The sequence below is a fragment of the Lutra lutra genome, chromosome 1 (genome assembly GCF_902655055.1).
Source record: "Lutra lutra chromosome 1, mLutLut1.2, whole genome shotgun sequence".
NCBI classification, from domain to species: domain Eukaryota; kingdom Metazoa; phylum Chordata; class Mammalia; order Carnivora; family Mustelidae; genus Lutra; species Lutra lutra.
This window is the reverse complement of record NC_062278.1, coordinates 210,206,660-210,216,750: the sequence shown is the minus strand read 5'-3', so window position 1 is coordinate 210,216,750 and position 10,091 is coordinate 210,206,660. Positions and strand designations below refer to the sequence as shown.

General features: G+C 54.8%; 1 protein-coding gene and 1 long non-coding RNA gene across 2 annotated transcripts; both read left to right on the top strand.

Moving 5' to 3' along the window:
- The first annotated feature begins 822 nt into the window (after window positions 1–822).
- On the top strand, window positions 823–4,501 carry MVB12A (multivesicular body subunit 12A). The gene is made up of 9 exons (XM_047698298.1): window positions 823–1,006; window positions 1,097–1,195; window positions 1,326–1,422; window positions 2,487–2,613; window positions 2,944–3,063; window positions 3,139–3,245; window positions 3,476–3,537; window positions 3,871–3,927; window positions 4,128–4,501. The coding sequence occupies exons 1-9, from the start codon at window positions 917–919 to the stop codon at window positions 4,188–4,190; spliced, it is 822 nt and encodes a 273-aa protein (XP_047554254.1). The 5' UTR covers window positions 823–916; the 3' UTR covers window positions 4,191–4,501.
- A 2,015-nt stretch (window positions 4,502–6,516) lies between these two features.
- LOC125082558 (uncharacterized) lies at window positions 6,517–9,376 on the top strand. The gene is made up of 2 exons (XR_007122012.1): window positions 6,517–8,495; window positions 8,704–9,376. It is a non-coding gene; the product is annotated as an uncharacterized LOC125082558 (long non-coding RNA).
- The last annotated feature ends 715 nt before the right edge of the window (window positions 9,377–10,091 follow it).

The following is a 10,091-nucleotide window of genomic DNA, read 5'->3' as shown; positions in this document are numbered from 1 at the left end:
CTGGGTTCATTATTACATTGTGGCTTTGACCCCCACCTCCTACCCCACTGTGGGGGGAAGATGGCCACGACACTTCCGGCAAGACTCAGTAGAGTCAAAAACCCCTTCCGAACCGGTAGGAGGAATCCCTTAGTTGGAAACCTCAGTGGCAGACCACCGTAGCTGTGCTCCTAAACATAAAAGGAAAAAACACCCCTAGCCTCAGGTCAGCTGAGATCCCTGGACCTGCCCGCTCTCCCACTCGAGTGTGCGGTTCTTAACTGCTTTGTGCTTGCTACCTTCCTCTTGGCTGTCTTCACTCCAGCGCGGATCCTCGGGTAAATCTTTCGTGGGGAATCCAAGAACCGAGACCTCCATTCACACAACGCGGTCTCGCCCCCCGCCCCCCGTAACATGAACAAGTCTTCAAGTTACACAAGATTTATTGGCTCATGGTGGTCCGTATTTTTTGTTATTTAAAGTAATCGCTGCATAACCCATGAAAGTTTACTTTAGGAAGACTTTCTAGAACTAGAATTGCTTTTTTTCACATTTCTCCGCTAAAAGCCTGTGCGTGTCTCTGGAGGGGGCTAATGCCGCAAGGGTTTCTGGGGAGCGTAGTTCTAGTTTAGGGTAAGCGGAGACTTCTGGCGCAGAGCGGGGATATTTCTGGCGGAAGTCGCTAGGAGAGAGAAGGAAGAAACGCAATTTTCCGTAAACGTCGCTCACGGGCGCTCCTGCGCGACGCACGGGGACGTTGCTGCACTTTCCCATGCGATTGGCCAGCTGTCTTCCGGGCACGCGCAATCGGCTCTTTTGACCCCGCCTTCCTTACGGTAGTCTGGGATTTGTAGTTCAGACTCTTACCCGAACTCCGCGGCGATTCGGCCGCTCGGAGTTGCGAAGCCGTCCCGGCCTTCGGCTCTTGTCTGGGAGGATGGATCCAGGACCCGGGACCGACACGGCGCCGCTGACTGGCCTGGCCTGGTCGTCGGCCTCGGCGCCTCCCCCGCGGGGATTCAGTGCGGTGAGCTACGTCGGGGGCCCGGGGATTAGTGGGGGCAGAGGCTGCCGCGTCGGGGTAGGAGCCTGATGCTGACTCCGGTCCCCGCCGTAGATCTCTTGCACCGTGGAAGGGACGCCCGCCAGCTTCGGCAAGAGCTTCGCTCAGAAATCTGGCTACTTTCTGTGCCTCAGTTCTTTGGGCAGCCTAGAGGTAAGGGGCGCCGTCCTTCGGCATCCCCCGGGTACGCCCACTCCCCCGTCCTCTTGCGGGGCCCTACGCCACGCGCGCTGTCCCCGCTGCAGAGTGACTGTCGCTGTGTCCTCCCCTTCCTCCCCCTCAGAATCCGCAGGAGAATGTGGTGGCCGATATCCAGGTCCTGGTGGACAAGAGCCCCCTCCCACCGGGCTTTTCCCCGGTCTGCGACCCCCTGGACTCCAGTGAGGCCCGCGTCCGAGGCTGGGGGTGGGATGGGGGGCCGCGTTCGGGTCCCCGTGGGTAGGACCAGGGAAGGGTGGAGGGACGACAGGTGCTTGTTTTCCGAGCCACGACCGCGCACTGGGTGATGACAGGGCTGGCTGTGGAGTGGAGCCCTGTTCTGGGGCGGGGCCACATGCCCTGCCCTGCGTAAAAATGTGCCGTTGGCACAGCCTCTGACCTAGACCAAGAGTTGTGACCCGTTTCATTACTGTTTCTGCTGCATCTTACACCGTAGCCAAGCCGAACCACGGTCATTGCCAAGCCTTTTCCTTTCCAGGCTTTTGCACACGGTTTCCTCTGCCTGGAGCACCCTTCCGGGACTCTTCCCCTAGCTAATACTTGGTTCTCCCCCAGGTCTTTGGTTACCTCTCCCCACCCCTCTCCTCTGGCTCCTATAGCTGGGGCTGCCCTCCCAGCCCTGACCCTCTGCTGCTTTCTAACCACCTGGCTCCCCCTGCCTCCTGCTGTGACTTGTCACATGTATTTGACTCTCAGGATGTATCTATGGATATTGGAGATGGCAAAGTTTTTCTGTTCAGGTCGAGATAGTAGATATTTTAGGCTTTGCAGGCCAGGTAGTGCTGTTGCCTCCCTGCTCCCCCCGCCCCCCACAATCCTTTAAAAACATGAAAACCATTCTTAGCTCATAAGCCCTGTAAAAACAGATTTTGGACGTCTTTTGGCTCATGGGCTGGGGTTTGCTGACCCCTGGATTAGAGGACGAAGGAAAAATGAGGTTTGCAGGCCAGGATGGGCATTCAGTTCTGTCTGATTTCATAGCTGTCCACCCTTGCTGTAGGTGCCCATGGTCACCCCATGAATGCTTCTCCATGTCTCCAGCTCCTAGAGGCTACATGGAGTCCCCTCCTTTGGCTATACCATTCATGATTTAACCGTTGACCTAAAGCTCTCCAGGGAGCTACTTTAAACAGTGCCCTGGCGAACATCATCCTGGAGCCATCTTTGGACCCCCTTCACTGCTTCTTCCCTCTTCTCACACCCTTGCCATCCCCCCCACTCCCAGAGGCCTCTGTGTCCAAGAAGAAACGCATGTGTGTGAAGCTCGTGCCCCTGGGGGCTGCAGACATGGCTGTGTTCGATGTCCGGCTGAGCGGGAAGACCAAGACGGTGCCTGGATACCTGCGAGTAGGGTACGGCCACCCTTAGCCTCTGGCCTCCTTTGCCCTCCAGCTCCCGTATCTGCCCTGCTGACCCTCAGGGACTCTCCTGAGGCTTCCTGTGCCTTCTGTCACTTCCCTGTGCCTCAGTTTCCACAGGTTAAATCCGGGATAATTGTATCAGTCTTGTAGGGTTCTTGTGAGGGGTGCATTGATGAGTCTGAAGCTCACAGTACATGCTCAGACCCAGCAGTATTAATTTGGATGTTGCTCAGAGCTTGGGCTAAGACAGAAGGCAAATCCCCCAAAGGTCTGGGGTCATCCTCTTGGGCCAGGACCCCTCCTACTTCTCTCTCCTTCTAGGGACATGGGGGGCTTTGCCATTTGGTGCAGGAAGGCCAAGGCCCCAAGGCCAGTGCCCAAGCCCCGAGCTCTCAGCCAGGACATGCGGGGCCTCTCCCTGGACCCCCCTGCTCAGCCCAGGTGAGTCCTCAGGCTTGGGGATGGGGTGGCCATGGGGGGAATTATGGCTGACCTGTGCTGTCCTGCCCCCATCAGTAAGGGTGGCTTTCCAGAGCGGACCCTGTCCAGGTTAGGCTCTCGGGCATCTACACTGCGGCGGAGCGACTCCATCTATGAGGCCTCCAACTTCTATGGCATCTCAGGTGAGCGCCGTGCAAGAAACCGAGGCACTGGGGCGGGGTAAGACTGGCTCGAGGTAGGCTAGCCAGGAGGGGGTGGGGTCAGGGTTGGAAGCCAGCTTGGGCCTCCCCAGTTTTCTGCAAAGACTGCAGAGAGCCTGGGGCTTAGGAAAGGGCCTCTCTGGCTGGGGTGGACCACAGGCAGGCCGCACCCTCCTTGTGTCTCAGTCCCTACCCTTACCTGCCTTCCTCAGCCATGGATGGTGTTCCCTTCACCCTGCACCCCCGGTTTGAGGGCAAGAGCTATGGCCCCCTGGTGAGTCTCTGCTGGGGGGATCCTGGGTCTGCGCCTGCCAGTTGCCTTCCTAAGGGTTCAGGACGCAGGGAGGGAAGGAGGGTCATCTGTGTACCCAGTGGCCCAGCACAGAGGCCCGTGTTCCTGGGTTGGAGGAGGCTGGAAGCCAGAGGGTCGTAGTCCCAGAATGGGGAATCAGGCGGGACAACTGGTCGCTGGAGGCAGGAGGCTGTGGCAGGAAGAATGAGGGGATGTTCAGGCAAATACTGGGGGCGGCCCTCCTTGAGGATGAGGGAATGGGGTTCCAGGAGGGTAGGGTCCCTCCCGCAAGACTGACCCATGTCTGCCCACCAGGCCTTCTCTGCCTTTGCTGATCTGACAATCAAGTCGCTGGCGGATATTGAAGAGGAGGTGGGTGTGGGGCCCAGGATGGGGTGCTAGGGGACCCCCGCCTTCCTGGTACCCCAGTTTGCCCCAGCCACACCCCATCTCCTGAGAGCTGGAGCTCGCTAAGCCCTTAATTGTCTTCACCCCCTCACCATTCCTCAGGCACCACTATGCCCCCCTCACTCACTCTGATTTCCCTTTCCCCCTGCTCTGCTGCCCCCCAGTATAACTACGGCTTCGTGGTAGAGAAGACGGCAGCCGCACGCCTGCCCCCCAGCGTCTCGTAGCTCTCGGTCAGCCCTGGGACAGAGCCCCCTACCCGCCACCCCGGGACCGGCCGCCACCCTGCCCCACAGCATCTTGGGAACCTTGGCAGGGCAGGGCGTTCTAGACCCTCAGCCACCCAGGGGAGCCACAGCCCTGGAGAAGGAGCAAGACCGGTCTGCTTGGTGATGGGGTCTCTCACCCCCTAGGCCCTGCAGGGCAGGTGTGGAGGATGGACGGAAACCAGTGCCTTCAAGTCATTTGTGTCAAAACTCTCTGGTGCCTGGAGGCCACGCGGGCGTCCTCCTGGCAATAAACACCACCCTGTGCCCACTGTCTGGAGTTCCGATCCTGGCTGCCGGTCCTCTGTGGCTCACCGTCTTTGCCATGCGCACCCAGCACAAGACAGGGCAGATGCCCACCCAGTAAGCAAAATCGAGGAGAGGCAGCAGCTTCATTGCCACGGCCAGAATATTCCACAGGGGCAGGGAACAGGCTTAGCGAGTGACTGAGCGGGACTGTAGATCAGAGAAGCGCCCGTCCGCCCCTCCGACGCTGCGCGTAGCAGGAGTAACAGTTTCAATTACGTTTGGATCATGGGGAGGGGATCAGATGCCCAACACCCGATGTGCAGTGTCTCATTTGCTGTTCCCACACCCCGGTAGGAAGCCCTAGTTTTGGCATCTTACAGATAGGGAAACTGAGGCCGGGGCAGCTGAGGTCACAGCTGAGATGTTCTTTTTTAAAAGATTTTATTTGAGAGAGAGCGCGAGAGAGCGAGCATGAGCAGGGGCAGGGGCAAAGGGACAAGCAGGCTCCCTTCTGAGCACAGAGCCCGATGCAGGGCTCCTGCCCAGGACCCTGAAATCCTGACCTGAGCCGAAGGCATATGCTTCACCAACTGAGCCACTCAGATGCGCCCACAGCTGAGATTTGAACCCAGAGCCTACTGTCCTCATCTTCAAGCTCCTCTGTGTATCTTTTTGCTCTGCTCTGCGGTGGATCCATTCAGTCAATTCTTCTTATTCGCGGTAGTTACGTTCTGTAACATTGCAGTGAACACTGAGTTAGGGAATACTGGATTCCACAGCGAATACAGAGGTAGGTTCCTGCAAGCCTTCAGTCACTTTTTTGTCAAGCAATCAGTACATGACCTTGTTTGGTGTGTGTTTCAAGATACTTTATTTAATAGATACGGCTGACTGGTTAACATTGAACTTCCAGCCGGCCATGCTCTAACTCAAGCCTGAACAAAGCTCATCTAACACACATTTTCTCCAGGAGGCACATCCCCGCCTTCTTGCATTTGGGGACACTAGACAGCACTAAGCACTGTGCTTGGAGACTTTTTTCTTTTCTTTTTTTTTTTTTTTTTAGATTTTATTTATTTACTTGAGAGAGAGAGAGAGAGAGCGCACACCAGTGGGGGAGAGGGGCAGAGGAAGAGGGAGAGGGAGAAGAGGGAGAAGGAGAAGCAGATGCCCTGGGAGCCCAGCTTGGTGCTCTATCCCAGGATCCTGAGACCACGACCCAGGCCAAAGGCAGCCGCTCAATTGACTGAGCCACCCAGGTGCCCCTGGAGACCTTTTTTTTAAAAAAGATTTTATTTATTTGACAGACAGAGGTCACAAGTAGGCAGAGAGGCAGGCAGAGAGAGGGGGAAGCAGGCTCCCTGCTGAGCAGAGAACCCGATGCGGGGCTCTATCCCAGGACCCCGAGATTATGACCTGAGCCAAAGGCAGAGGCTTAACCCACTGAGCCACCTAAGTGCCCCCAGAAACCTTTTTAAATAGCAAAACTGCCATGCAAAAATGTGGGAAATGTGCCACTAGATGGACCGTAGAAAGGTCACCTGTGCACAGTCCAAGCTGATGTGAGATGGCGTCCCACTTCAACGGGGGCCGTGTTCCTCAGTGATTCACATTTCCGGAACCCTGCTCTGTGCGTGTCCCTGAGTGACCACGAAGTGCTACAAGCTTTGGTTTGAAGGTGGCAAATCAATCTCGGCCAGCAGAACTCAACAAAGACCGGGATCTGCACATAATGGGGTGGGCCAATTTGTAAATGAATGATCCAGGGCTCACACCATTTTTCTCCCACACCGTACCCGTACCCGCATTTCTTCCTTTCCTGCTCTGTCTGCCCTAGGTCCCCGCAGCATCAGAGTGGCCCAGGTTCTGCTGATGTCAGGAACATCCCCCGATCTCTGTGGCTTAGAAAGGCTAAGGCTTCTTTCTCTTTTGTACTGGGTGTCGATGGCAGGGCAGCAACAGACTGCTGGTCAGGCTCTGAGACCCGCCCAAAGGGGCTGCCCCTTCTCTGCTGTGACAGCAGGGCCAGACTCAGGAAGCTCTTGCCCTGTCAGTGAGATACCCTGGATTGGAAGTGCCTCGTCAGAGCTCTGGTCACAGATCACCAGCCAGAACTCGCCCCACTTGGTCCCCCTCAGGGGTGTACCACCCACTCAGCCACTTGTGGCCTGTCCTGGTCTGGAGTCAGAGGAAAGCAGAATGGTCCTGTCCTGGACGTCTGAGGGGAGAGACAGCAAGCTGTCCTGGACAGGGAGGCAAGGGGAAACTGAAAATATGCTCCCTCCCCCGTATAGCTCAGCTGCCTCTGGAAAACTAGGCCTTCGGTGCTGAGACATCTCCCCACGTTTCCGTTCTCTGGGTGCCTGTTGGGTCCCGCCCAGTCTGCTCTGGCGCCGGCTGTGGAATCTGATCTGGCCGAGAAGCAAAGGCTGTTTGTTCTCCATGGTCACCCTCTTGGCCACCCTGAAACCAGCTCTGGATCACTTTCCAGGGCATCGTGGGTGACTAGGGGCCCCCAGATGAGCCGTCCTGGCCCCAGATCTGACTGGACTTGCTGGTATTGCTAGGCCAATGACTCAGCAAAATCCCAACCCTCTGAGCCCCCTGGGGCCCTGAGGACAGCATTGGGAAGTGCGCAAGGGTCACCTTGGAGCCCACTCACTCACCCCCGTCTTGGGCCACATCAACCCTGACTCCTGTGGCTGAGTTTATACCACCTTGGGCTACAGAGGAGGGGGCCAAAGCTTTATCCCTCCTGCCTTTGGCTTGCTCCCACCTGAAACAGGTGTCATAGGGCGAGATGAGGTCCCACCTCCCCTGCTCACTCGCTGGTGATGCTGAGCTGTGGCTTAGCCTCTCCATACCTCAGTTTCTTCATCTTTATAATGGGAATCTCAATGGGCCTTACCTCAGTGCAGCTCTGAGGGAGAACACACTCGTCCCTCCATGGCTCTACTGACTTGCAGAAACACTTCCTGGCTCCAAAATGTCTGCCCAGCTGAATGGTTTCTGGAGTGCAAAGTCCAAGCAGGTGCAGGAGGGATGCAACCCCAGCGGCCTCTGCTAGTGCAAAACCCATGCTTCCTGTATTCAAATGTTGCTGAGCCCAGCTGTGGCCCCTACTGCTCTCTCCACCCCATCAGAGCACCCACCCGGGCCAAATTCAAACATCCCTTTGCCACCCGCCTTCAAGCCCCCTAAAGCTACAGGGTTCTACCTCATCAGTCATACTACTGGCTCTTGAACTTGATAGAAGTGTAATGCCCTCCTGAGTTCTCTTCTGAGTCTGGCTAATTCTGTTCAATATTCCATCTCTGACATTTATCTAGGGTGTCGCCTGTATGAGTCATTCCTTTTTTTTCATTGCTGAGTCCATTGCATGGCGGTACCAGTCTGTTCCCCTGCTCCCCTCCTGATAAACGTCTGGATTGTCTTCCATCTGCGACCACTGAACAAAACAACCCTGGGTACTCTTGTACATGTCTTTTGAGGAACACGCACCCGCTTCTGTTGTGTAAATGCCCCGAGTGGCGATCGTGGGTGGTAGGCAAGGCCTGTGTTCAGCTCTCAGATTTGTAGCCAAGCAGACTTCCAACGCTGTTGGACCAGTTTACGCTCCCGCCCCCAGTGAATGAGTTTCAGCGACTCTGTGTCTTCACCAACACTTGGCATCGCAATTGCCTTAATTTTGCCATTGGTCTCGCCAGAGTTTGAGTTCCTTAGCTGTTCTGCTGTCTTGGCGGCTTAGAGATCCTAACTGAAAACAGCTGATTTGTGTTGTATGGAAAACACTCCTTTCTCATCTTGCTCAGACACCTGCCCTTTTTAATTGTCTTCGGGCAGAGCCTGAAGAGAATTTACGAGACATTAGGTAGCTTCTGAGATGATCCCCAAAGACCATGGTGTCCTGGTGTTCAGACCCCTATAATCCCCTCCCTTGGGTATGGGCTGGATCTAGCAACTCACTTCTAACCAACCGAACACAGCAAGGGTGATGGGTGTCGCTTCCATGATTAGGTTCTTTTTTTTTAAAGATTTTATTTATTTATTTGACAGAGAGATCACAGGTAGGCAGAGAGGCAGGCAGAGAGAGAGGAAGGGAAGCAGGCTCCCTGTTGATCAGATAGCCCGATGTGGGGCTCAATCCCAGGACTCTGGGATCATGACCTGAGCTGAAGGCAGAGGCTTTAACCCACTGAGCCACCCAGGCGCCCCCCATGATTAGGTTCTAAGCCAGTGGCTTCCATCTGGTTGCAGACTCTCTTGCTGGTTTTGCTAAAGCAGACTGGCTTATAAAAAGGCCCATGTATGATGGGACTGAGGGCAGCCCCTTACCAACAGCCAGAAAGGAACCAAGCCCCTCAGTTCCGCAGCTTGTAGGGCATGGATGGACCCCTGCCAACAACCCCGAAGTGAGCTTGGAAGTAGATCCCGCCCCTGTTGAACCCAGACTTCAGTCTGAAGGGGAGGTCTCAGCCATGGTCTGAGCCATGCCCAGATTCCTGACCTCCAGAAACTGTCAGATAATAAATGCGTGTCCTTCTTTTTTTTTTTTTTTTAAAGATTTTATTTATTCATTGGGCAGACAGAGATCACAAGTAGGCAGAGAGAGAGGAGGAAGCAGGCTCCCCACTGAGCAGAGAGCCCGATGTGGGGCTCGATTCCAGGACCCCGGGATCATGACCCGAGCCAAAGGCAGAGGCTTTAACCCACTGAGCCACCCAGGCACCCCTAAATGCGTGTCCTGAGCGGCTAACTTTGGAGGATGATTTACAGCAAGAGCTAACAGATACAAACTCAAAGGATACTGAAGTCGGAAAGAAAGAGTGCTGGATTTTCAGATAGTATTTTTGTGATTATTGCTCCATTTATCCCAATAAACTCAGTTTTGCATCTTGGGTGATCTTCTGAGCCTTCTGAACCCTTCTGAGCCTAAGGTCCAATTTGCACTGTACCTAGAACCGTCCTGAAATGGAGGGTTCATGAGGTCTTTTCAAAACTCTTATTTCACCCAAAATATGTTTTAAAGTGTGTTCATAAAGTGTTTTCTGGGGAGTGTGTGTGTGTGTGTGTGTGCGCGGAATATGCCCCTTGTCATGCAGAGCAATTTCCTTCAAGGTGGCATCTGGCTTTCCATTCTTAGTGTCGTGCTCGCTTCGGCAGCACATATACTAAAAATCCATTCTTAGTGTCACAAGCACAGAGGACCCCAGCTCTGTCCTGCCACTTTCAGTAGATTGCATGTGCAGGACTAAAGAGAGACCAGTTGGATCAAGGGGACAACAGTGGTGATGCTTGTGTGAATTAGTCAGGGTATCCGAGCCATGGTGGGCAGCCAAAACTCAATAGTTCTTCTCAACCAGGAATAGTGTGGTTAAGTGTTTTCAGTATCCCCCACTATGCCTGCTGTTGCAAAAATGCAACAAAGCTGGAACAGACACTCTCTACCCCCCTCCCCTTCACCCTTTTCATGTTTATCTCTCCCTGATGAATATCATTCACAGAAAATACCTCCAACCTTTCCTGGGCCCTCCTTTGGCCACAAGAGTGTGTCCAGCTGGTGCACAGGGAAGACCAGAAGTGTGAGGGGTTAATCTTTCTAGAAAGAACTCT